The sequence below is a fragment of the Leptonychotes weddellii genome, chromosome 8 (assembly GCF_054177405.1).
Source record: "Leptonychotes weddellii isolate Sample4059 chromosome 8, ASM5417740v2, whole genome shotgun sequence".
Taxonomy (NCBI): Eukaryota; Metazoa; Chordata; class Mammalia; order Carnivora; family Phocidae; genus Leptonychotes; species Leptonychotes weddellii.
In genome coordinates, this window is record NC_138376.1 from 44,373,863 (window position 1) to 44,401,605 (window position 27,743).

A 27,743-nucleotide genomic window follows, 5' to 3' on the forward strand; every position below is an offset into this window, starting at 1 on the left:
GACATTCTTCATTTCCATTACAGTGTTTTGGTAGCATATCTTTTTGATTCTCAGGATTTCCATCTTTCTGCTTACATTACCTGTGACTATACATTGTCTGTTTTTTCCATTAGAGCCCTTAGCATTAATCATATTTTAAATTCTTAGTCTGATAATTCCAATATCCCTGCTGTATCTGACTCTAATTTTGATGTTTGTTCAGTATTTTCAGACTTTATTTTTTACCTTTTGATAAGCCTTGTAATTTTTTCTTAAAAGGTAGACATGACATATTGGGTGGAAAGAATTCCAATAAATAGGCCTTTAGTAATATGGTGGTAAATAGGGAGGTGGAGAGGGTGGTGTTCTGTAGGCCTGATTAGTCTTTTAGTGAACCTGTGGCCCTGGGCTATGAACTTCTACATGACTCTCAGTTATTCCCTTCCCTAGGTAGGACAAGATGGCTAGGGGAGACTGGAGTTGTATCTCCCCCCTCTCCCCCCACCCCCGCCCCCCGTAGGTTGGCTCTGATAAAACCCCAGAAGTTTAGGCTCAGGTAAAATAGTTTGTTCTGAGGGCAGGCCTTCTTAAGAACAGATTGCTCTAGAGAATCAAAATGGTTACTTTTCCCCTCCCCATGCCAGAAGCACAAGAGAATTTCTCTGTTATTCACCGTGAGCACCTGGTAGAGCTCCTAGAAGTTAAGTTTCCTTCTCTTTGAAGAACAACTTTCTGAAGTCCAGACTTCAGAAATTTGTCAATTACAGGTTAGGTTTTTCCTACCCCAGCATTGGTTCCTCCAGAGATATCTGTTCTGGTATGTGGTGATTCTCTGTATCTGCCTCTATCTTCAGTTTTGGCGGAAGGCAGTGGTGTGCCCTGTGATCTTACTTCTCTGATGAGTCTAAGCAGAATTGTTGATTTTTCAATTTGTTCAGCTTTTTCCTTGTTAGGATGTAGTGATGATGTATAAGCCTCTCATGTGCCAGACTGGAAACCAGAAATCTCTGTCCTTTTAGTTTTATGTTATTTGTAAAACTATTTAGTCCCCTGTGTTGATATTATTTCATTAACCAGCACTCCTTGGAATGGTTGTTCAACCAGTTATGAATCTGTGTATAACTATATTCCAGACTATGTTTATCCATTTCTTCCACAAACATATGTTGGAAGGCTTGTCAAACACGTAACTGGGTATGCATTCACTGTTTTCAGTTACCTACTTCAACCCTTTCTAGTTTTGAAGATCACGTTCTCTGATGTGGAAGATAGAAACAAAATAAACAGGAGTTACTGAGTTTTGCTTTCTTTCTGTCATCTGTTAAAATAATACCAGCTTCCCTAAGTAGTAATCTGGTTTTTTTCTGTTCTGCTTATTGTCAGTGTAGCTTTAGAACACTTTTTTGTGACCTTTAGTACCTTGGCAATCTTCATTTTCTTCTTGGCTTTGCCCTTTGTTGCCTTTTTCATATAGATACGGTCATTATTTCAAATGTAATTTGAATAATTCAATTAATCTCCTTTTTTGTGTTCTTTAACAATTCTGGGCTTAACCAAGAATTCCTTGTGCAGCCTCATTTCTTTCTTTTTGGGATCTTTTGAAATTTCATTATCAGGATGGTTTTTTTTTTTGAGCATCATGATAGCTAATACATGTTGACTGTTTACTGTGTGCCAGGAGCATAGAAGAGCTTTATATTCCATTCTCACAAGAGTTCTGTGAGTGATTATTTCCCTCACTTGACAGAAAGTGAAGCTGAGTCAGCAACAAGACACAAAATTTGCCTGTGGTCTCCCACTTAGTAAGTGGTAAACTGAGATTCAAACACCAGCATTTTAGCTCCAAACTCTTAACCAGGTGTTACACAGCTTCTCAAAATGTTTCTTTATACTAAAAATTATTAGTTTTAATATGAATGAAGTATAAGCTATGAATTTTGTGAATTTTATTATTTGTAGGAGTCCATACTATTATCATGGATGTTTTTATTTATAGTTAGAATTTTTGGTAAACACATTTGTTTGGCATCTAGGCTCTTTTCTATTTTTGCTACAACCAATTACCCATTGATTTCATGAAAAATGCACAATTGTTTCAAATTAACTTATAGATCCATCATCTGTGTACCTAAAAAAAGTACTCTGGCTTCCTATATTAAATTTTAAAATAAGGTATTTGATTTACCATTGCAACATCTTATTAAAATATCTAAACCTTTGTAGATTTTGGCCTGGTAATACAGCTTTTACATTTCAATTCTGTGTTCTTATTTATGTAAATATTTTAGTAGTCCATCTTTATTATTGTGTTACAGAGATAACATGTGTCTATTATGTTAGTTTCCTATGAAACATTTTTCTGTTTGTCCGTCTCATTCCTAACTGTGATTCCTCTAAATTTATATGGATTTTACTCTATGGGAAATAGACTTAAAATTTACATCTGAAAGTGATGTGAGATTTTTATATTTCTTAGAGTTTGTACATTTTGCTTTTTGTTTACATTATCTTCCTTCTCATAGGCTTTTAATGTAATTTTTAAAAATACGAATAAAATGTGAGATTGTATAAAGTTTTTAGATCAAGCACAGCTACTTTGTGATGATCTCTGCTTGTTAACAATTAGCATAATTAAAATTGTTTCCTCTTCCTAGTGAATGGGCAACTTTGCCCAAGAATGCTGTAATATTTTATATAACTCTTGAGCCTGTAGTACCCTGATAACCATACAACTAAGTCGACATTTAGATAAATAGAGGAAAGCAGTTCCACCCATGGGCAATTAACTTTTTTATTAATAAGCTGTTAGACAATTAAGGGGAGCTTAGACAGTCTCCCGAGTGTGGTATTGTACCAAGTCCCAGGTGAATAACCTTGTTGGTGTGCTGGCTTGTTTTTTGTTGTCAGGGTGCCCATTCCGTCACAGCGATCCAGAGCTGCTGAAGCAGAAGTTGCAGTCCTACAAGATCTCTCCTGGAGGGATACAGCAGGTAGGTCAGATTCTGCTGGGTGTCCTCAGTAAGGAGGCGTCACACCGTTACTCTCAGTTTCACTGACTGTTGGTCAGGCCTCCACCACACACCCTCTCTCCTAGATGGAGGAAGCGAAAGCCTTGACTTGCCCGGCTTCCAGGCCTTGGAAATTCTACCTCTTCTGTCTGCTGGGCTGCATTCTTTTCTTGGTAATAAAGGAAGTGGGAAGCCTTTTTTCTCTCGGTTTGTTTTACTATCTCAATTAGGAACATTTAAAAAAAATAAATTTTTAGAGGAATGCGTTGAAGCTTGTTAATGAAGCTGAAACTTAATGCCATTGTATTTTATTTTGGGAAATTGTTTTCTGTGCCGCATGTAGGTTAAAGCAGAAGATAATATAGTGGCTAAATGTTCTTTTTTTTTTTTTTTAAAGATTTTATTTATTTATTTGAGAGAGAGAGAATGAGAGAGAGCACATGAGAGGGGGTAGGGTCAGAGGGAGAAGCAGACTCCCCGCCGAGCAGGGAGCCCGATGCGGAACTCGATCCCGGGACTCCAGGATCATGACCTGAGCCGAAGGCAGTGGCTTAACCAACTGAGCCACCCAGGCGCCCTATAGTGGCTAAATGTTCTGATAGGCATCACCTCTTGCTGTGTTAAATCTGCACTTCTGATGATAGCTCATTAGGTTGAATAATCTGCCAAAATACTTAGTTTTGTAAATAATTGAGATTAAAAAAAAGAAATACCCAAATGCAAAACCAAATATTTAAGAGTAATTTAGTGAATATGCTTTAAAAAATATTATGGCATTGCTGTCTATAATGTGCTTTTGAGTTGACTTGGAATTTGAGGAGTTCAAGAGGAGCATCGGCTTCCTTAGCTTAAGAAGAACAATATATGTTTTAGAGCTGGAACATCCAAATCATTATGTATCCTTAATTATTTTTTCTTAAAGAAAATAAATACTCTAGAAACCCTACGTCTTTTACTGTGTCCAAAATTTAGATTGAATTTAGTTAATTCAGTTCAGATCTTAAGAGTTTTATGGTACTCTGGGTAAGGCAGTGCTCAAGGTGCTGTTTTAAGATGTAAAGAATCTTATAAATCCTGCTCCTACAGAACCAGAATCTGGAGGGAAACATATACCAAGTGTAATGAGAGAGGTACACATAGAATGTCTTAACTTTTCTGAAGAGGAGGAACTATAACCAGATGGGGAGGCCAAGGAACACTGTCTGGAAGAGATACTCTTTTGTTTTGTTTTTATTTTAATTCTAGTTAGTTAACATATGGTACAAAATTCGTTTCAGATATACAATATAGTGATTCAGTAATTCCATACATTACCCTGTACTCATCAGAACAGGTGCACTCCTTAATCCCCATCACCCCCCTCCCCTCTGGTAACCATCAATTTGTTCTCCAGAGTTAGGAGTCTGTTTTTTGCTTTGTCTCTCTTCTTTTCTTTGTTCTTTTGTTTCTTAAATTCCACATATGGTAAAATCATACAGTATTTGTTGTTCTCTGACTTGCTTTGCTTAGCATTATGCATTCTAGCTCCATCCATGTCCTTGTAAATGGCAAGATTTCATTCTTTCTTACGGCTGAATAGTATTCCATTGTGTATATATACCACATCTTTATCTATTCGTTAGTCGATGGACACTTTGGCTGCTTCCATATTTTGGCTATTGTAAATAATGCTTCTATGAACATAGGGGCACATGTATGCTTTTGAATTTGTGTTTTGTATTCTTTGGGTAAATACCAGTAGTGTGATTGCTGGATCATAAGGTAGATCTATTTTTAACCTTTTTTTTTTTTTTTTAATTTAAATTTTAGGTAGTTAACATATAGTGCAGTATTGGTTTCTGGAGTAGAATTCAGTGATTCCTCACTTACATACAACACCCAGTGCTCATCATAACAGGTGCCCTCCTTAATACCCATCACCCAATAGCCCATCCCCCACCTTCCTCTCTCCATCAATTCTCAGTCTGTTTTCTAATATTAAATGAGTCTCTTATGGTTTGTTTCCCTCTCTCCTTTTTTTCTTTTCCCCCTTCCCATATGTTTATCTGTTTTCTTTCTTAAATTCTACATATGAGTGAGATCATATGGTATTTGTCTTTCTCCGACTGACTTATTTCACTTAGCATTATACCCTCTAGTTCCATCCACATCATTGCAAATGGCAAGATTTCATTCTTTTTGATGGCTGACTAATGTTCCATTGGGGTGTGTGTGGGTGTGTGTGTGTGTGTGTGTGTGTGTGTACACACATACCACATCTTCTTTATCCATTCATCATTCGATGGACATTTGGACTCTTTCCGTAATTTGGTTATTGTTTATAATGCTGCTGTAAACATTGGGGTGCATGTATCCCTTCAAATCTGTAATTTTGTATTCTTTCTAAATACCTTGTAGTGCAATTGCTGGATCACAGGGTAGTTTTATTTTATAACATTTTGAGGAACCTCCATACTGTTTTCCAAAGTAGCTGCACCAGTTTGCATGCCATCTATAGGGCAAGAGGGTTCTCTTTTCTCCACATCCTTACCAACACATGTTGTTTCTTCTCTTGTTGATTTTAGCCATTCTGACAGATGTGAGGTGATATTATAGTTTTGATTTGCATTTCCCAGATGGTAAGTGATGATGTGAATGTCTTTCCATGCATCTCTTGGCCATCTGTGTATCTTCTTTGGAGAAATGTCTGTTCATGTCTTTTGCCCATTTTTAATTGGATTATTCATTTTTGGGGTATTGAGTTTTATAAGTTCTTTATATATTTTGGATACTAACCCTTTATCAGATATATTATTGCAAATATCTACTCCCATTCTGTAGGTTGCCTTTTAATTTTGTTGCTTGTTTGCAGTGTTATGGTCTGAAAAGATGCATGGTAAGACTTCAGTCATCTTTAATTTGTTGAGAGTGGTTTCATGGGCTAACATGTGATCTATTCTAGAGAAAGTTCAGTGTGCACTTGAAAAGAATATGTATCCTTCTGTTTTAGAATGGAATGTTCTGACTGTATCTGTTAAATCCATCTCCCCTAGTGTGTCATTCAAAGTCATTGTTTCCTTGTTGGTTTTCTGTTTAGATGATCTGTTCATTACTATAAGTGGGTTGTTAAAGTCCTCTACTGTTACTGTGTTATTATCGATTAGTTCCTTTATGTTTGTTATTAACTGTTTAATATATTTGGGTGCTCCTATGTTGAGTACATAAATATTTACAATTGTTATGTCTTCTTGTTGGATTTTCCCCTTTATTATGATACATAGTGCCCTTTGTCTTTTGTTATAGTCTTTGTTTTGAAGTCTGTTTTGTCTGGGATAAGTATTGCTACTCCATGTTTCTTTCTTTCTTTTTTTTTTTTTTAAAGATTTTACTTATTTATTCATGAGAGACAGAGAGAGAGGCAGAGGCAGAGAGAGAGCAGGCTCCTGAGCAGGGAGCCTGATGTGGGACTCGATCCCAGGACCCCGGGATCATGACCTGAGCCGAAGGCAGATGCTTAACCAACTGAGCCACCCAGGCGCCCATACTCCAGCTTTCTTTTGACATCCATTTGCATTAGATGTTTCTCTATCCCTTCATTTTTAATATGTGGGTGTCTTTAGGTCTAAAATGAGTTTCTTGTAGGCCACATATAGTGGGTCTTCTTTTTTTTGTTTTTAACCCATTCTGTCACCCTGTGTCTTTTGATTGGAGTGTTTAGTCTATTTACATTCAAAGTAATTATTGATAGGTATGTATTGTCATTTTATTATTTGTTTTGTGGTTGTTTCTGAAGATTTTCTCTGATCCTTTCTTCTCCCTTTCATGATTTGCTTCTTTTCTTTACTGATGATGTATGGTTTCCATTAGGTTTGTGTATAGTCTCTTTTGCATGTAGCAGTCTATGTTAAGTTGATTGTTGTTTAAGTTTGAACCCATTCTTTATTCCTTTCTTTCCCACTTTTAGGTATATGCTGTTATATTTTATATACTGTTATTTTGTGAGTTCCTCAACTGATTTTTTACAGAAATACTCATTTTTACTGCTTTTGTGTTTCCTACCTTTACACTGTCACTTCTGGTCTCTCTCTTCCACTCAGTGTGTTCCCTTTAATATTTTTTGCAGAGCTGGTTTAGTGGTCATGAACTACTTTAGTTTTTGTTTGTCTGGGAAACTCCTTCTCTCTCCTTCTATTCTGAGTGATAGTTTTGCTGGATAGAGTCTTTTTGGCTGCATATTTTCCCCATTCAGTACTTTGAATATACCATGACACTCCCTTCTGGCTTGGAATGGTTCTGCTAAAAATAATATGCTAGCCTTATGGATTTTCCCTTGGAAGTTACTGTCTTCTTTTGTCTTGCTGCTTTTGAAATTTTTTCTTTATCAGTAAAATTTGCTAATTTAGTTACAATATGTCTTGGTGTCAGTCTGATTTTGTTGATTTTAGATCTGGATCTAGATATCTTTTTCCTTCCCCAGATTACAAAAGTTTTCAGCCATTATCTCTTCACATAAATTCTCTGCCCCCTTCTCTCTCTGTCCTTCTTCTTCTGGGATTCCTATATTATGAATGTTACTATGTTCGATGGAGTCACTGAGTTCCCTAAGTCTGTTCTCATTTTATATAATTCTTTTTTCTGTCTTTTGTTCAGCTTGATTACTTTCCATTATTCTGTCTTCTGTGTCATTAATTCATTCCTCTGCTTCTTCCCGCCTGCTGTTCATTCCATCAGGTGTGTTTCTTATTTCTTGTATTGTGTCCTTTTTCTCTGCTATGTTATTCCTTGTCTCTGTTAAGGGTCTCACTCATGTCTTCCACTCTTTTCTCTAGTCCAGTGAGTATCCCTAAGATCATTACTTTAACTTCTCTGGCAGGCATGTTACCTGTATCTCTTTTGCTTAGATCTTTGGCAATGGCCTTTTATGTGTTCTTTTATGTGGGATAAGTTTTTCTCTCTCCTCATTTTGTCTGAGTCTCTTTATCTCTTTCTTTGTGTTATGAAAGTCAGCCACATCTACTATTTTTGTGGTTAATGGCCTTATGAAGAAGTGGTCCTATAGTGCCCTCTGTTCCCCAAGGCCTGGTGCTTCTGGGAGTGTTTCCAGTGTGTGCTATATGAGCTCTGCTATTTTGTCCTGGCTGCTTTATCCTTCAGGCCAGTTGTCTGCCTGTTGTGAGCAGTGTTTGGTCCCTGACCTGAGTCTTGGCATGTTTTACTAGTTGTGCTCTGGTCTGTTTGTGAAATGAGACCTATTGCTACCGCTGCCAGAACTGGGGCTCTACCAAACTCCTGAGTCAGGGGACGTGGTATGAACAGGTATTTGGGCTGGCTTTCTGGGGGAGGGGGTCTGAGTTGTGGGACTGAGGCAAGGGGAGTGGGAAGGGCAATTCCACCAGAGTGTGGGGGGACGGTGCTTGGTATAAGGTTAGGTAGCAAATGTCAGTGTTGCACTGCTTCCCACAGGTGGCTCTGTGTGTATGCTGGGCCAGGGAGGGGAATGGCACCTGCCAGTTCCTTTGTTCCTAAAGGGGTCTCATGAACGCTATCTCTCTGGATGAGATGAGCAAGTAGTCTCTCCACTGTTTGCCCTAGGCACTCTTTAGATCGCTGTTTCCAGGCTGTATGTTCCCACACTATTTACCCTGCCTTTTCTCCAAGAGCAACCCCGATACCCTCCAAGCTCTCCCAGGGCCCAGCCTGCCGACCTTTAAAATTCCAGGCTTTAGGGCGCCTGGGTGGCTCAGTTGGTTAAGTGACTGCCTTCGGCTCAGGTCATGATCCTGGAGTCCCGGGATCGAGTCCTGCATCGGGCTCCCCGCTCAGCGGGGAGTCTGCTTCTCCCTCTGACCCTCCCCCCTCTCATGCTCTCTCTCTCTATCTCATTCTCTCTCTTAAATAAATAAAAAAAATCTTAAAAAAAACCAACTCCAGGCTTTAAGCCCTGCTGGATGCAAGAACTGAAGAAATTCAGCCCCTCTCACTTTCAAAGCCAATTGCTATAGGGATTCCTTTTCCCGTGAGCTCGCCTATGTGTTAGTCTGTCTCTTCCTCTTCTCCACGACCACGGCTCCCTCCCTCCCTACACAGTGGCGACTCCTTTCCCAACTCCTTTCCCAAATCGTGTCTCTGCACTTCCTACCTTCTTCGATGTGACCTCTTCTCTGCCTTTTGTTGTAGAGTTTGTTCTGCCAAACTTCAGGTCAATTTTTGAGGTATTTAGGATGATTTGATAGTTATCTTATTGTATTCATGATATGAGGTGGGCCTAGTGTCCTCCTATTCTTCTGCCACCTTCCAGCCTCCAGAAGATAAACTCTTTGAATTATGCCTGGGTGGGGGGGGGGTTGGAGAGTGGGAATTAGGAAAAGAGAATGCAAAAATAAAAGGCAGTCAATGTATAGATTATTAGGATTTCAAGCTTAAGATAATGGAGGCCCCAGTACATAAGCTTTAATAGACAACTTAAAAGAAGTTGGTTTGAGAGATTAGGTTTAGAGGTAGGATTTTTTTCTTTTCTTTTCTTTTTCTTTTTTTAATTTAAATTCAATTTAGTTAACATATATAGTATGTTAAGAGTTTCAGGGGGTAGGGGCGCCTGGGTGGCTCAGTTGTTAAGCGTCTGCCTTCGGCTCGGGTCATAATCCCAGGGTCCTGGGATCGAGCCCCGCATCGGGTTCCCTGCTCGGCAGGAAGCCTGCTTCTCCCTCTCCCACTCCCCCTGCTTGTGTTCCCTCTCTTGCTGTGTCTCTCTCTGTCAAATAAATAAATAAAAAATCTTAAAAAAAAAAAGTTTCAGGGGGTAGAATTTAGGGGTGGGGTATTTAAATGGCAGACAGTATGGATTTGTACTACATTACAGAAGTCAGAACTGGAAATCTATTTTACTTCCAAGTTAGAAATGTGGAACTGTGGGGTTGGAAGGAACATTAGAAAGCTATTCTCTTTTATGGAGCCACATATGATATGACATGCCCATGGATGCACAGCTAATAGGTCAGTGGTAGAACCAGAATTGAAGTCAGACCTTCTCACTCTGCTTTTTTTTTTCCTTCTCACTCTAATCCCCAGTTTACTTAAGGGTGATTATCATTGAGTTTTTTTGTGGGAGAAAGGGAGAACAAAATAATGGAGGGAGGAGGTAGGGAGTCAAAAGCCATGTCTTAAAGAATTTTTTTTTTTTAAAGTTTTTATTTATTTATTTATCCCAGGACCCTGGGATCATGACCTGAGCTGAAGGCAGACGCTTAATGACTGAGCCACGCAGGCACCCCAAGAATTTTTTTTTTTTATTTATTCATTTGAGACAGAGAGATAGAGAGAGAGAGAGAGAGAGTAGGAGCAGTGGGGAGAGGCAGAGGGAGAGGGAGAAGCAGACTGCCCGCTGAGCAGGGAGCCTGATGCGGGGCTCGATCCCAGGACCTGGAGATCATGACCTGAGCCGAAGGCAGACGCTTAACGACTGAGCCACCCAGGCACCCCAAAAGCCATGTCTTAAAATGGAGTCTTGGCTAACGCTTCCCTTTTGTCAGCAGTGAGAAGTGAAATCAGAAAAGACTGAACAAAAAAGGGAGAGAAGGGGAATACAGTAGGGAAATGAAGTATCACACAGGTCACAGAGAATTTTGAGAAGAGGGCCCATATGTGTCCTTCATAGCAGAGAGACTGTGTAAGAGGAGAACTGAGAAAAGGTGACTGGGGGTGTTGAGTGGGTTACCCAACTTTGATTTGGTGAAAGGTGTCAATGTAGTGGTGGAAACCAAAAGCCAGATCACATTCACTTAAAATATGAGAGAATAAAAGACAGTGGATTGGATTTGCAGACAGTGAGTATAAGTGGCCTTTATAAAAAATGTGCTAGTGAAAGGGATGACAGAGCATCTGTCAGAGCATTAGTTTAAGCATCTTGGGATGGTTTAGGCTAGAGGAGACCTGAGCCTGTTTGTAGCAAGGGAAGAAAAGAGAGGATAATCTTGATAAAATATTTTTTAAAAGATAATTCTTTTGAACCAACTTTTCTTTCCTTTACATGATGACTATACTGTATATGCCCTTGCTCTTAAACTATTTACACAAGATTATAATTATTTAACTGTTCATAGTTCCCACTAACTTGTAAGTTTGCTGAAAGGAGGATTGGATTTTTTTTTAACTTTCTCTCTCATAGTAATTCAGTGAGTTTGCACTTGGTAGGTGCTGAAAAAATATTGGAAAAGTAAGTGGGCATATTTTTGCATGAGGTGGGTGCTAGAGTGTGCTTGGGGTACAGAAAGAGGCAAATAGGAACTCAGTGACACAGGTGAAAACCTTATTGAAGAAAGGAGGCTATATACTTGCACAAAAGGATGATGACTGAAAAAGGCATATCTTTCAGCCAACGTGGGAATATAGAGAAGAACTTAGATGTAGAGCAAAGGGAAGTTGGTGGAGTGTATTGAGTGGCCTTACTCTTCCTTGTGAAGGAAGAGATCTGGTCAATAGCTTATGGTAGAGGTTAAGAATGGCATTTTGGATATCAGAAAGGTTAGGAACTATTGATAACAAATTTGATAGGGAATCTAGAAAAAGAATTGGAGGCTTATTTTCAGCCATTAGAAAGAATCACTTTTTTAAAAATACAGGCAATTACCATGTCTATTGAGAATATTAATGTTTTTATTTAATAGTAATGACTGTGTGTTAGAAGGTAGAAGGGGGACTGTAAAGTATCCCCCAAACTGAGAACGCACTTTGAGACTGAAAAACAAAGGCAACGCCATGTAGTTTACAGAGTTTTATTCAAGGTAACTTACAGGATTGAACAGGCAGTGATCTGGACAGCTGCACATCTGTTTTCCTCAAAGTCCAGACCTTAGTCTATGATTTTATAGAGCAAGGGAACATGCTGGAGGGCACTAGTGAGGTCAAAGTGTCTGCATACACTTCATTTGATAGCTAACATTTAACAGACCTTGTGCGTCAGGAAGGGGGAGAACCTGTGTTATTTCTAATAGTTATCTAAACAGATTTAGGGAAGACCAGAATAAGCCTTCCTGTATTCTGGTCATGGCATACATTAACCTCCAAGGGGCCTGGAACATGTAGCGCCAAGGGAGGTCATCATGTGGACATGGACAAGGTGGTGGGCCAAAGATGGAGTCAGTATGGTCAGTGCTTCTACACTGTGTTTGCATGTGCTTTGCTTTCGACTTCATTGCATTCCTCCATTTACTCTCAGCCTGTAAATAGATCCCTTACTCAGTTGAAGCTGATTAGTAATTTCCACATCAGCCTTTGGACCCTGCATTGTAACCTTTTATCTGAGATGAACACAGATGTATAGCGCATGTGGGCAAGCTGTAAATAATATTTGGCTTTCATCTGATGTCTTTTTTGAGTGGATCTCAGTAGAGTGAAGCAGCTGGGGGACTGTGTTCTAAAGGGCAGAAAGTTGATGAATGAAAATCCATGTAAAACATTTTGATGAATGCTTAGTTGCAGGTTGGCATGAGTGCATGTTAAATCTTAAAAACTCCAAGTGCACTTTAAAATACTGAAAGTCAAGAAAAACATCATTAAAATGCATGTAAGGTAAAAATGTAGCTACTTTTATTTCAGGGAAAAACTACTTGAGAAAGATACCTCAACTATAAAAAAAATACTTAGATGCTAATAATCAGATTTGGGGGGGGGGCAGGGAGGGGCAGAGGGAGAGGGAGAGAGAAAATCCCAAGCAGGCTTCATGCCCCACATGGAGCCCAGTGCTGGACTTGATCTCACGACCCTGAGATCATGTCCTGAGCCGAAATCAAGAGTCAGATGCTTAACCAACTGAGCCACCCAGATGCCCCTGATAATCAGAATCTTGATCAGAAAAGAGATCATTGTGACTTAAATGACATCACCTACTTTTTTTCAAAAGCACATTCAGAGGATCACATTTTTTCGTTTTTGAATGAGCTTGGTATCCTGCTTAAGAAAAGAGCGATTGAACAACAGAATAAAGCCAAAGAGAATGGACAGCCCAGCATTTATCCCTCAACTCTCCCCAAAAAGACATTAACATGGATGTCAGTTCACCAATAAGACATCAAAATTCTTAATGTTTATACCCCAAAAACATGGCTTAAAAATACATGATGTAAAAACAGAGAACTGAAAGCAAAACTAGACAAATCCATAATTATATTGAAGAGTTCACTTCTCTTTCAGTAATTAATAGAATAAGTAGAAAACCAGTAAGGGTGTAGAAGACTTGAACAACACCATCAGCCATCTTAATCTAATTGACATTTCTAGAACATACCACTCCAACCAGGTGAATATACATTTTTTTTCATGTGTCCATGAAACATTAACCCAGATTCATCATATTCTGGGTCTTAAAAAATCTATTACAAATCTAAATGAATTGCAGTCATACAAGATATGTTTTCTGACACTAACCATGATAGTAAGGCAAGAAAAAGAAAGAAAAGGTAGAAAGGAGGAAAGAAAACCTTTCTCTATTTTCAGATAATGTGAATATCTATGAAAAAATGTCAAAGAACCTACCAAAATGCTATTATAACCAAGAGTTTGCAGGATAATAAGCCAATGTATAAAAATTAATATTTCTTCCAGTGAACAATTGAAAATTAAAGGTTTTTGGAAGTACCATATGCAGTAGTACCAAAAAGAAACACTTTTGGGGCGCCTGGGTGGCTCAGTCATTAAGCATCTGCCTTCGGCTCGGGTCATGATCCCAGGGTCCTGGGATCGAGCCCCGCATCGGGCTCCCTACTCGTCAGGAAGCCTGCTTCTCCCTCTCCCTCTCCCCCTGCTTATTCCCTCTCTCACTCTGTCTCTCTCTGTGTCAAATGAATAAATAAAATCTTAAAAAAAAAAAAAAACACTTTTTAAAAGTGTATTTATCTAACAAAATATGTGCAAGATCTCTGTGTTCAAACACTTTATATGCTGAAACACTAATGAAAGTAATCAAAGAATAAAGTTGTAGATGCACACTTACCTGATTTTAAGACTTACTTTAAAACTACTGTAATTAAGACACTGTGATATTAGAGAAATGATAAACATAGAGATCAACTGGACAAAACTAAAAGTCCAGAAATAGACCCACATATTTAAAAATGGGCAACCAATTTTTAAACAAAGGTATCAGGGCAATTCAATAGGGAAAGTATTGATAGCCTTTTCAACAAGTTGTAGAACAACTAAATGTCCATATAAAGAAAAAAAAAGAACCTAGACTCATACCTCATATCTTATATAAAAATTAAATTGAAGTGGATTATAGGCCTAAATGTAAACTTTGCAGCAGATTCAGTGTCTGATGAGGCCCTACTTCCTGGTTCATAGATGGTTGTTTTCTCATGGTATCCTTACACAGCAGAAAAGGGAAGGACCTCTCTGGGGTATCTTTTAGTAGGGCAGTAATCACCTACTAAAGACCCTATATCCTAATACCATCAAATTGGGTGTTAGATTTAAAACATGAATTAGGGCATAATTATAGCACATTCAGTCTATAACAATGTGCAAATATTTTCTCATTTTTTAGCTTGTCTGATTAACACTTTTTTGATAATGTTGATCAAACATTGATGGACAAGAGTTTTTGATTTTGATGAAATCCACTGTTTTCTTTTGTTACATGTAGTTTTGATGTGATGTCTGAAAGTTCATTGCCAAATTCAGTGTTACGAACATTCACACCTGTATTTTCTTGTTACAAGTCCATACATGTAGATCATTAATCCATTTGAGTTAGTTTTTGTATATGGTATGGTATTAAGGGTCCAATTTCATTATTTTCCATGTGGATAGCCAGTTGTCCCAGCACCATTTATTGAAAAGACTATTTGCCCATTGGAATGGTCTTACACCCTTGTCAAAACTCAGTTGGACATGGATTGGGTTTATATGGATTTATTTCTAGACTCTAAATTCTGTAGCATTGGTTTATATTTCTGTCTCTTTGCCAGTACCACATGTTTTTGATTACTGTAGCTTTGTAGTAAGTTTTGAGATTAGAAAGTTTGACTTCTCCAACTTTGTTGTTCTTAATACTGTTTTGACTATTTAGAGTTCCTTGCAATTCCACATGAATTTGCAGATTGTCTTTTTCCATTTCTGCAAAAAAGGCCTTTGGAACTTTCATAGGGATTGCATCCAATCTGTAGATTGCTTTGGGTAGTATTGATATATTAACAATATTCTAATCCATGAACGGGGATTTCTTTCCATTTATTTAGGTCTTTAATTCCTTTCAGCAATGTTTTGTAGTTTTCAGCATACATGTCTTTCACCTCCTGAGCAAAATTTATTCCTAGATATTTCATTCTTTTGAATGCTCTTGTAGAAATTTCCATTTTCTGATTGTTCATTGCTAGTACTAGAAACACAACTGATTTGTGTTGTTGTATCCTACAGCTTTGATGAATTCATTTATTAGTTCTAATAGTTTTTTTAAATGGATTCTTTAAGGATTTTTCTGCATATAAGACCATGCCAGCTGTGAATAGGTATAGTTTTACCTTTTTGTTTCCATCTGAATGCCTTTTATTTCTTGCCTAATTGCTCTGAGTAGAATTCCAGTACCATGTTGAATGTCAGCAGTGAAAGAAGCCATCGTTATCTTTTCTTGATCTTGGAGGAAGGCTTTCAGTATCTCACCATGGTTGAGGTTAGCTGTAGGTTTTTCATAAACGCTCTTTATTATGTGAAGGAAGTTTTCTTCTATTCCTAGTTTATATGTAGGTCTGGGTGTGTTTAGTCATGAAAAGGTGTTGGATGTTGTCAGATGCGGTTTTTGTCCTTCATTCTATTAATGTGATGTATTACATTGATTGGTATTCATATGTTGAACCACCCTGGCATTACTGGGATAAATCCGACTTGGTCATGATTTATAATACTTTTTAACATACTGCTGGATTTGGTTTGCTAGTATTTTGTTGAAATTTTTTGCATTTACATTCGTTAGGGATACTATCTGCAGTTTTCTTGTGTTGTCTTTGTTTGGCTTTGCTATCAGGGTAATGCTGACCTCAGAGAATGAGTTAAAAAACGCTGACTCCTCTTCTATTTTTGGGAGAGTTTGAAAGGGATTGGTGTTAATTCTCCTCTAAATGTTTAGTAGAACTGACCAGTGAAGCCCTCTGGTCCTGGGCTTTTCTTTGGTGGGAGGTTTTTTAAATACTAATTCAATCTCCTTGTCTGTCATAGGTTTCTTCAGATTTTCTATGCGTTCTTGGGTGAGTTTTAGCAACTTATGTATTTCTAAGAATTTGTTCATTTCATCTAGGTTATCTAATTGGTTCTTAGTATTCCTTTATAATCCTTTTCATTTTAGGGAAGTCAGTAGTAATGTCCCTACTTTCATTTCTCATATTAGTAATTTGAGTCTTTGATTTTTTTTCTTATTTAATCTAGCTAAAGCTTTACCAATTTTATTGATCCTTCCAAAGAACCAACTTTTTTTTTAAATTTTCTCTTTTGCATTTCTGTTCTCTATTTTGTTTATCTTCACTCTGATCTTTATTTCCTTCCTTCTGTTAGTTTTGGGTTTAGTCCCCTCTTTTTTTCTAGTTACTAAAGGTATAAAATTAGGTTATTGATTGAGATCTTTCTTCATTTTTAAGTGTGTACATAGGCATGTACTTATTGGCATTTTATTGATTGTTTCCTGGTATTTTTTTGTAGTTCTTTTTTATTCCTTTTCTTACTGTTTTGTGTGTGTGTGTGTGTGTGTGTGTGATTTGATGAATTTCTTTACAGTTTTGTTTGGACTTTTTCTCTTTGTTTTTCACGTATCATAAGTTTTTGCTTGTGGTTACCGTGAGGTAACACTCTTTGTTATATAGCAATCTATTCTAAATTGATGGTCACTTAAGTTCGAATACATTCTAAAATCACTACATTTTTCCTACCCCCCACAATGTTTTATGTATATAGATATGTATAAAGATACTTTACATCTTTTTGTGTATTTGTTAACTAATCATTGAAGATATAGTTGATTTTACTACTTTTGTCTTTTATTCTTCAAACTACCTTTATATATGGCTTTAGTTCCTGCGGTTTAATGCTGGTGGTCAGGGCTGGACCCTGGTGTGCCTGGCTGTGAGGTCTGACTACAACTATTTCACGTGTGCTTGGGGGCGATACTGAACATTCTCTCCCCTTAGCAGAAGCCATTTTTTTAGGGGTGTCACTTCCAGTCAAGGCTACCTACTTGGTGCTTTCAGGTAGTAACCACTTTGGGGGACACACCAAGTGCTTTTTTTTTTTTTAAGATTTTATTTATTTATTTGAGAGAGCACAAGAGCAGGGTGAGGGGCAGAGGGAGAAGCAGACTCCCCGCTGAGCAGGGAACCCAGTGCGGGACTCGATCCTGGGACTCCAGGATCATGACCTGAGCCGAAGGCAGACGCTTAACCAACTGAGCCACCCAGGTGTCCCAAGTGCTTTATGATAGTACCTTATTCTGTTTTCTTCACAGCAACATCATTAGATAAACATTCATTCTTATTTGTTTGTTTTTTCTATGCAGCATAAACTCCATGAGAGCAACAATATGTCCATCTTGTTTCTCTCTCCATTACTTGTAACAGTGGCTGGTAAAATAGTATAGAAGACATTTTCAGGTTTTTGGGGTTTTTTTTTAAGATTTTATTCATTTGACAGAGAGAGAGAGAGATAGTGAGAGCAGGAACACAAGCAGGGGGAATGGCAGAGGGAGAAGCAGGCTTCCTGCCGAGGAGGGAGCCCGATGCGGGGTTCGATCCCAGGACCCCGGGATCATGACCTGAGCCGAAGGCAGATGCTTAACGACTGAGCCACCAGGCGCCCCGACATCTTCAGGTTTTAAAGCTTTATATTTCATTTAGGTTTTTGAGCTATTGTTAAAAAAAAAAAAATTCAACTGAGTAAATTTTCAAGTTCTTAATGACTTTATTCAGTAATTCACAAACTAGTCAACATACAATCTAAGAAGTAGAAATGAATTTCTTGGTGCTGTACAAATGAAAGACTTATAATCTGAAGGGAGTGGAACAAGGAAGTTTATAACAGACCAAAAAAAGTGGATTTGTTATTGCAAGGGCACTTTCCTTTAGAGAATGGCAGGAGTCTGCCAGGCAGATCAAGTGTCGTTTAGGTGATTCCTGATTGACTGGCTTAAGATTCCATTTCTGGGAGAGCTGAAAACTGTAATGAAGTAAAATTTCAATTTGGTTAGATGGGGCTTAGCAAAAGTGACTTCGTTATGGTCCTGTTGTCTTGTTAATAATAACTCACTCTTTTGATCAGACTCTCAGCCTGAGAGAGGTGGTCAAAATTGAAGGTACTACCACTGCTCTCAGCTACCGCTCTGGAGTTCTCAGGGGTTTTTTGCAGAATCTCTGTGTGTTATTCACCAGTCATGTTGTCTTTTTGTTGAATCTCTTTATGGAACTTCCTGGTCATGATATTGGGTTCATAGTCTTTATGTTGGTCATTCTCCTCATTCCTTTTCTGACATTCTACTCTAAAGGGGATCATTTGCTTTCTGGTTAGTGGCTGTGAACATGCATTTAAACTTAAAGCTTTTGAGAGAACAGTGTATACCAGGGAGAATACTAGGATTATTAAGAACAACATACTTCCCAGTGTTTGGGGTTCATATCAGAGCCATGGTCCCCAAGACCCAAAGCAGTCAGAATCAACTAAATGAAAGAAAACCCACACTGAAGGAGTTACTTGTTAAGCCATCTGTTTAGTGATCTAATGTAGTAGAGTGTCAACTTCCCCAGAAGTGTCAATCCAAGTAAAGCAATTGGTGTTGGCTGTAGCACATACACCTCCTTTCAGTGATAAAAGATAATCAAGAGCTGTCCTATTACCAAGAACAACTTACATCAAAAACTAATGATGTAATTATGGTGATTAACATAACATAGTAAAAAAAAGGGGGGGGGGTAAAAAAAAAAAAGAACAACTTTGGCCAGAGAGTCTGGGTATTTTTGCTAGGCAGCTATCACTTTTGCAACAGATTCTGTAATATTTTTAAGAGTTAAAAAGAGGTTCCTGATTATAGCCTTATTTGATCTTACACAGAGCCAGAGAATTCCGGAAAAGGATGGTCAGAGGGAAGGAGGAATGCAAAGAAACATCCTTGATCTGATGGCTTAGGTAGAAGCAGTCTACTTCAATGTTGGCTAGTTCTTTACCTAGTCAATTTGATTTTGAGGTCTAGCATTTTCACAGGACCAGATGTCATGTGGGACCCTTTTCAGCTGTGAGATATGCAGCCAAGACTCAATACCTTGTAGAAGAACCTTGGTTGGTAAGGTACTTTCCTGGAATCTCACGTTTGCAAAAGCATCAGAGTAAAACAATAACTGTAGATGACAAAAGCCTATCGTAAAAGACCTGATGAGTGTTTATTTTAATGTAATTAGGAAATTTGGTTATTTCTGTGATATACACATTTTAAGAAAATGGATGGAGTTATGACTGATAACATTATACCAGGACATATCAGATTTCTAGGAATTTCATACAATTTCTAGAATACATATGAGTAACTTGCATCCATAGAAATATTACCTGATATTTTTAACATCACTTATTTGATAATGCTTTCCACATATTTGAACATATCTAACCAAATTAGTTTAACATTTTACCAGGTGAGAAACAAATAAACCCTTTGATATTTTTCAGGGGCCTTTTGGTAAATCTCAAAGTTTCTTGGAGGTAAAAAAGACTCTATTTAGAGTTTGATTTTGGGAAGTCATCAGACCTTCAAAAGGTTTGGGCATTTGACTAACTATGATCACAGATCATTATGAAATAATACTTAATTATCTATTTAACCAAAATAACAATAGAAGATGTTAAAGGCATATACAGAAGGTTACATAGTTGTGAACAAAACTTAGCTCTTTTTTTTTTTTTAATATTTATTTATTTTAGAGAGAGAGGGAGTGTGTGAGCGACGGGGAGGGCCGGGGGAAAGTGAGAGAAAGAATCCTTCAAGCAGACTCGCCCTGAGCAGGGAGCCCGACACAGGGCTCAATCCCACGACCCTGAGATCATGACTTCAGTCAAAACCAAGAGCTAGCAGCTCATCCGACTGAGCCTCCCAGGAGCCCCTAAAACTTAGCTCCTTTAATATTGAGAATATTGGGTTTTCTTTCTTTCTTTTTTTAAAAGATTTTATTTATTTCAGAGAGAGAGTGCACGAGCAGGGGTGGGTGGGGGGTAGACAGGCCAAGTGAGAGGGAGAAGCAGACTCCCCACTGAGCAGGGAGCCCGACGTGGGGGTCAGTCTCAGGACCCTGAGATCATGACCTGAGCTGAAGGCAGATGCTTAACCAACTGAGCCACCCAGGAGCCCCGAGAATATTGGGTTTTCTTAAGTAATCAGAGACCTAATAAAGACAACATGAAGCACAGTAAATTGTTTTGTTAAGACACGGAATCTTTTCTATCCATTCAGATTACCTAAAAGGTAAAGAAACTCAGTCTTTTTTATTTTTTTATTTTTTTTGAATCCTAATATTCATTTATTTGCTTTATATCGTCACTTAAATGTGTGACTTGCATTATGAGTGTTTTATCACAAAATTAGTTTTTTGTTTTTTTAATTTTATAATGTTATGTTAATCACCATACATTACATCATTAGTTTTTGATGTAGTGTTCCATGATTCATTGTTTGCGTATAACACCCAGTGCTCCATTCAGTCTTTTATCAAAAGATAAAGAATACTTTGTCCTTTTACTTGAGAGAAAACCATATTCTAAGTGTGCACCAATGTACTTTTGATATTAAAACTCATTTTAGGAATTAAATCCATTCTAATTATAGCTGCCAGCTTGACCACGCATAAAATTTCCTTCCTCCAAATTATTTTACACAAACTTTCTATTACCTTTTTTAATCTTAATTCAGATTTTGTCATATATTTATAGTTATTTTGGAACAGCCATTTTACCTTCCTTGCCTATTTGTCATACACAGTTGTTTCCTTTCACCCTTATTAATTCTAAGTAGTTTTAATTACATATATTGGTGGAATTCTTAACCCTTAGAATTCTTAATTCTTAGTGAAAACTAAGAAATAAGCAATTGTAGACTCTCTTTTTACACTAGGATTCTGTGGATTGGGAAACTTAGTAAGTCTTAAAATTTCTAGAAGTACGTTCTTTCTCATAGAGAATGTTTGGATATGGCATAAAACATGTTTACTAATAGATCTAAATACCTTAAGTTTCTCTTACTAAGAATCCAAAAGTAGATAAACTTGTGTTCAGTAATTAATGTTTCATTATTTTATCTTATTTAGAAATGATAAAGATATTCAATAACTATCATTTAACTTAACTTAGCCAAGCTCTAAATTTTCAAGTAACCAAAAGGATTTAGGGAAACTATTCAAGGAGATATACCATTAAACATAATCATTGCCGAAAAGTTTATATGTAAGCTCTTATCCCACTTACCTCTCTCTAAATCATTTGTTTTTTTAATATATTTAGATTACTCTTGAAAATTTCACAAGACATTAATCAAAGTTAGACTTCATGCTAAATTATTTTTCTGGCTGACAAATTTTTATAACATATCATAGGAACTTATTTGACTAATAAACCAGGAAGAAAAAAAGTCATATGCCTTAGTCGATGCTGATAACTCTAAAGACATACCCATTTTAATTAGAGTAACAAACTAGCTTTTATTTATTGAAGATGATCCCAGATGAACTTGAAAAATATTCGGTTGTATTTCTGAGTCTAGACATTTTTAATATGATGAGCACTTATTTTTTTTAAACCATTTGAATAGAGCTATTTTACAAATTAATTTTGGCAGTACCATCCAGAGGTAGAAAAATATGACATAACTACAACATTTACATATAAACACACATGAACACATAGATAGATGCAAACAAATACCGTATTGCTATTGTTCTAATATTTTAGCCATAAGCCAGGTATGATAATACAAAGCTCACTACTTTATAAAAGAGCAGTTGGATCCAAATTGTATTTGTGGCAGATGGTGTAAGTTAAGGTTACTGCTCAGATGCCTTTAAAGCTTTCTTACTAGTATTTGTGGAGAAGACTTTTAAGATTTTCATAGGCCTAGTTTTCTAATAGTGCCCCCCCACCCCGTCTTTATCTTCTGATAAGAATTCTTCCCTGAAGTTTGCATTTTGAAGAGATGGCCTACAGAAGAGTTACTGGAGAAGACCTGGTAGAACATTTGCATTTCAAGGACACAGGGAAAGAATCAACTTCCCTCCAAGAAGGGCTTTTTGTTTCCTGAATTCAGAATTTTACAATACCTACCAGCTTTCTAAGATGAATAGGGCAGGTTGTGGTATTGATAAAAAGGGTAGGTAGGCTTTGAATTGCTTCTAGAACTGCATTTTCTGTTCTTGTAAAGACCCATTTTATAAGACAAGAACAGTTCTTAAATTCTTCAGTGAATTGGGTAGCAACCTAACTGATTTCAGACGCCTTACCTACCATGCAACTACAATCTTCAATTTGTTTGTTTGTATCAGGGAGAAGATCTTAAATGAAGATGGAAATCAAAAGATTTTTATATTCTAGATTTAGAGCTTTGTCTTTGGAATGTTTGTCTTTCCCTCTGGGTATGTTTAGCTTAGGTGACAAGACCTAAGGAGAAAGTTCCTGTCAGGCTCTGAGTATTAGCTTTCAGTTTGGCCAATTTCTGTCAGTAGAGCTACTTTAAAAAAATCTTTTCAGAATCTTGTTGGGTTGTAGCTGGGACAACAGTATTGTTGTCTGGCAGTATTGAACAACTCTATGAATGCATGACATGTCGCCAAAGAGGGTACAAAGGATACAACCCTTCCAAGATCCAGAGCCATTCCCAAAGATAGTCAAAAGAAAGACTCCGACAGTTCCTCTCAGAGCCTGGAAAAGGTAGGGCCCAAACTGCAAATGGAGTGCAAACATCATTTCTGTCTCACCATATTTTGGGGGCCCCTAATGTGACTTGCTAACAAGTCCTCAGGACACAAAATGAGACGTAAAAGAAGGCAGTAGTTGTCTGTGAGAGAGAAAGGATCCATAACCACTGGGCCCAGATATGGAAAGGAAGGGACAATGTGAAATTTTACCTTCTTCTCGCAACTGGGCACTACAGATAGAGATCCAGGAGAGCTGACTTTGGTTAAGGTTTTTTTTTTTTTTTAAGATTTTATTTATTTATTTGTCAGAAAGAGAGAGCACAAGCCGGGGGAGCGGCAGGCAGAGGGAGAGGGAGAAGCAGGCCCCTGCTGAGCAGGGAGCCCGATATGGAACTCAATCCCAGGACTCTAGGATCACGACCTGAGCCGGTGGCAGACGCTTAACCGACTAAGCCACTAAGACGTCCTGGTTAAGATTTTTTTTACCCTTCACTGGCTTTTCCAGTCCCAGGATCCCATCTGTAGGTTCCAGAGTGAGTGAGGTTTAGAGGGTAGGTCCAGTATTTACCAGAATTTGGCATGGTTTTCCACTAATTTTAATTTTAGTTTCTCCTTGGTCATTTAAGGGATAACTGGTAGCAGTTTACCAGAGAATCTCTTGGAGTCCTGTTAACTCTGAGAGGGGCCTATATGGGGGCCCTCCTTTGAGAGTAAATATGGGGGCATCTGTAAAGCCACTAACTTGGTAGACTTTTCATTACGGTCATGTTAACAGTCTTTTCAGAATGGAAAAGCAGTTCAGATAGAGGATTAGTAGATTCTGAATACTCAGGTAAAGTAGGATCAGGGTGGGTAGTAGTAGTCACTTCAGTCTTAGTTTTTTAAGTGCTTCTTAGGGTCTTTAATTTTTTATTAGACTTTTGCATTGAATTGTTCAGAGAAGCTATTTTGGAATCTGGAAGACTTTTGAAGCCTTCTGCATACCGAATAAAATAGGTATCCTCTTTGTTTGATTTGGGAACCTTTACTTTCAAGTGCACTTCTTAAAGGGGCAATATGGTCTACTCAAATGTTCCTCATAAAGGTGTTTTAATTCTAGGTTGTCTGGGTTAGATTTTTCCATTTTTATAGATATGTACAGCTTCTGGGAACACAGTTTTTAGATATAAAATAAGCAGTTGTGCCAGATGGTAGTATACTCAATTTTTTGAAATATGAGGATCCCCTTTCTTTAGGTAAGCCTTAGGTTTCTTGGAGCCAAGTTAATACCTGAGAAGGGTCTGCTGCTGGGTTGGAGATTTTTGCTGTTTTACAATGTACCTTGTTGCATGCAAATTTTTTTGAGGTTGGCAGGTCACCTAGTGTCAATCTTACCCATTCCATGACCAGTTTATCCTAGCATGGAAGTCTTAGTTAGGTGGTGAGGACTGATAGATTTTGGGTGCTTAATCTGTACTCACCAATTTTGTGGCTTTGGCTTCTGTGACTTCCATTAACAACAGATCTGTTAATCATTTTACCTCATGTGCACATTAATAGAAACCAATAATAACCAAAGAAATGGAACTGTGGACATCAGCAGTAACCAAAGAGATAGTACCATGGGTTGGCCAAGAGAAGGCCTTAGATGTGCACCACTAGCAGTTTCCAAAGTGGATCTACAGACTGAACCATCATACCCCAGCAAATGGGGACTTTGGACTGAAGCAAGGGCTAGGGACTCAGGCTTTAGATGTAACCATCTGCCAGCTCAAGCTGACCTGCTAAGCCCTTCACTGGGACTGCGGACTGACCAAGGGCTAAGGACTGGCTCTCTATTAGAGCCTCCTTTCAGTCCAGATTGATCCATTAATCCTGGACTGGAAGGCCAATTAAATCAGGAGCTCAAAGCAAAGAGAGTGGAGCTCAGAACCAAGAGGAACTTAATCACATCCTTCAGAAACAGTGAGAAAGGGAACTCAAAGGCTTCATGGGTATCAACACTTGTGTTTCTTTTCCCAAAGCCATCAGAAGTGTCTGGGTCTCACTGCTGCCATTAACCTGTTGAACAAATATCAACTGAGTACATTTTGAAGATCTTCCTGGCTTTATTCAGTGATGGATGAATTGGATAGCATCCAATCTAGCAGATAGGAGCTCCAAGGAACTGTACATGGAGCTATTACAGGTTTTTGGTTTGTGGTTACCATGAGGTTCATATATAATAACCAATGTATTGAGCAATCGATTTTAAGTTGATAGTTGCCTAAGTTCAAACACATTTTAAAAACACTACATTCCCTCCCCCCCATCATGTTGTACTTTTTTGAAGTCTTATCTTACAACTTTCTGTGTTTTCCTTAAGTAATTGTTATAGTTGATTTTTCTATTTTTGTTTTTTAACTTTCATACTAGCCTTATAAAGTGGTACTCAACTACCTTTACTGTGTTTGCTTTTACCAGTGAGATTTTTTCATAAGTTTCTTCTAGTTAGGGACTTTTTTGCTTAAAGAAGTCCCTTTAACATTTCTTGTAAGGCTGGTTTCATAGTGATGAACTCCTTTAACTTTTGTCTGGGAAATTATCTTTCTATTTTAATTTTGAAACATAACCTTGCCAAGTAGCATATTCTTCCTTATAGGTTTTTTCCTTTTAGCACTTTGAATATATCATGCCACTTTCTTCTGGGCTGCATCGTTTCTGCTGAAAAATCAGTAGATAGTCTTATGGGGGTTTTCTGATATATAACTAGTTGCTTTTTCTCTTGCTGTTTTCAGTATTCTCTTTATCTTTAATTTTTGATATTTTAATAATTCTGTGTCTTGATGTGGACCTATGGGTTCATCTTGCTTGGGGCTCTCTGTGCTTCCTGGACCTGGATGTTTGTTTCCTTCTCCAGGTTAGGGAAGTTTTCAGCTGTTATTTCTTCAAATAAATATTCTCCTTTCTCTCTCTTCCATTTTAGATCCCTATATGAATGTTAATACACTTGATGTCCCAGAGGTCCCTGAAATTATCCTCATTTTTAAAAAAAATGTTTTATTCTTTTGCTTCTCAGCTTGGGTGACTCCCACTACCCTTTTTAAGGTTGGTGATCTGTTCTGCATCCTGAAATCTTCTGTTGATTCCCTCTACTGTACTTTCCATTTCAGTTATTCTATTCTTCAGCTCTGATTTTTTTTTTCTTTGTTGAAGTTGTCACTGTGTTTATCCATTATTGGATATCAGTGAGCATCTTTACAACTGTTACTTTGCACTCTTTATCAGGTAGATTGCTTATCTCCCCCTTTTTGTTGTTCTTTTTTAAGGTTTTATCTTGTTCTTTTGTTTGGAACCTATTTTTCGGTCTCCTCATTTTGCCTGATTGTCTGTGTTTCTATGTAGTAGGGAGATGAGCTGCATCTCCCATTCTTGAATGAGTAGTTAATGTAGAAAGTGTCCTTTGGGGCCCAGAAGCAAATTCACCCCAGTCACCAGAAGCATGCACACCAGGGGTATGCCCTGTTTGGGTTGCATGCACCCTCCTATTATAGCTGGGTTCTGACTGCTACAGGCACACTGATGGTTGGGGCTGCCACCTGGGGCAGGAACTGCTTCCAGGCTGACAATACCCACTGGGTGTGATGGGAGCCACTTTGTTGGTGCATCTTTTGGGGTGGGCAGGTTTGCAGGATAATGCTGGGGCTGGGTCAGCAGGGGCAGCAACGTTGATCAGAGATGGTACTCAGCACTTCCAATCCCAGATAAAGTTCGTATAGATTTCTTCACTTCTGACACATGTCCAGAATTAGTCAGTAAATCTCCTTCACGTATGCCAAAGTGCTTTTCAGATTGCTGCCTCTGTGCTGGGTTGTGGAGTTAGTGAGTGTGTGTGCACACTTTTATTTTCCTATAACGCCCTGACTCTCCCAGAGTTAAGTCCCACTGATTTTCAAAGCCTGAAGTTATGGGGGATTGTCTTTCCAGTGCTGGTCTCCAGGGCTGGAGTGACCAGTGGCGGGCTTTGAACCCCTCAACTCCTTAGGACCTTGACATTTGTGATATCTCTCCCACTTGTGGGTTGCTGTGCCTAGGCTGTAGGTCCCGACCAGACTGCGTCTCTGCTTCCCACCATCTCAGTGTAGCTTTCTCTCATATCTTTAGTTGTGGAAGAACTGTTCTGCTATTCATCAGGTTGTTTTCAGAGAGAGTTATTCTCTATGTAGTTGCAGCTTTGGTGTGTTTGTAGGTTGAGGTGAGCTCAGTATCTTACTGCTCTGCCATTTTGATCCAAGAATCTCTGTGATGACTGTTGAGCACTTGATATGTGGCTGGTCCAAACTGAGATATGCTGAAGGCCGTGGTGTATTGGTAAACCAGCTCTTGGGGCGGGCAGGGGAGCCTTGATTTATGTCATTTGCTGATTGCTGTTAATGTAAGTACTCCTGCTGTGGCCAATTTTAAACTACTAAGTGCTTTAAAACCCTGACTTGCAAAGTGATAATGCACAATCAATTCTTAGAAGCCAGTTTGAGTCAGCCCAGTACATCTCTTGTAAGTGTAAAATATATTCCAGGTTTCAAAAATTTAAGTGAAAAAAAGAGCACTATAAAATATCTCAGTAATATTTTTATATTGATTACATGTTGAAATGACAGTAAACAGTATTGATTTAAATAAGTTGTCAAAATAAATTTCATTTGTTTCTTTTTTTTTATTCTTATGTTAATCCCCATACATTACATCATTAGTTTTAGATGTAGTGTTCCATGATTCATTGTTTGTGCATAACACCCAGTGCTCCATGCAGAATGTGCCCTCCTCAATACCCATTACCAGGCTAACCCATCCTCCCACCCCCCTCCCCTCTAGAACCCTCAGTTTGTTTTTCAGAGTCCATCGTCTC

General features: G+C 38.1%; 1 protein-coding gene across 1 annotated transcript in view; it reads left to right on the forward strand.

The window, feature by feature from the left end:
* Window positions 1-27,743, forward strand: part of PRIM2 (DNA primase subunit 2) — a 258,314-nt gene that overhangs the window by 206,921 nt on the left and 23,650 nt on the right. The window contains exon 9 of the mRNA XM_081827578.1: window positions 2,887-2,969. Within this exon, the coding sequence (XP_081683704.1) occupies window positions 2,887-2,969 (83 nt within the window). The remainder of the gene's footprint in view (window positions 1-2,886; window positions 2,970-27,743) is intronic.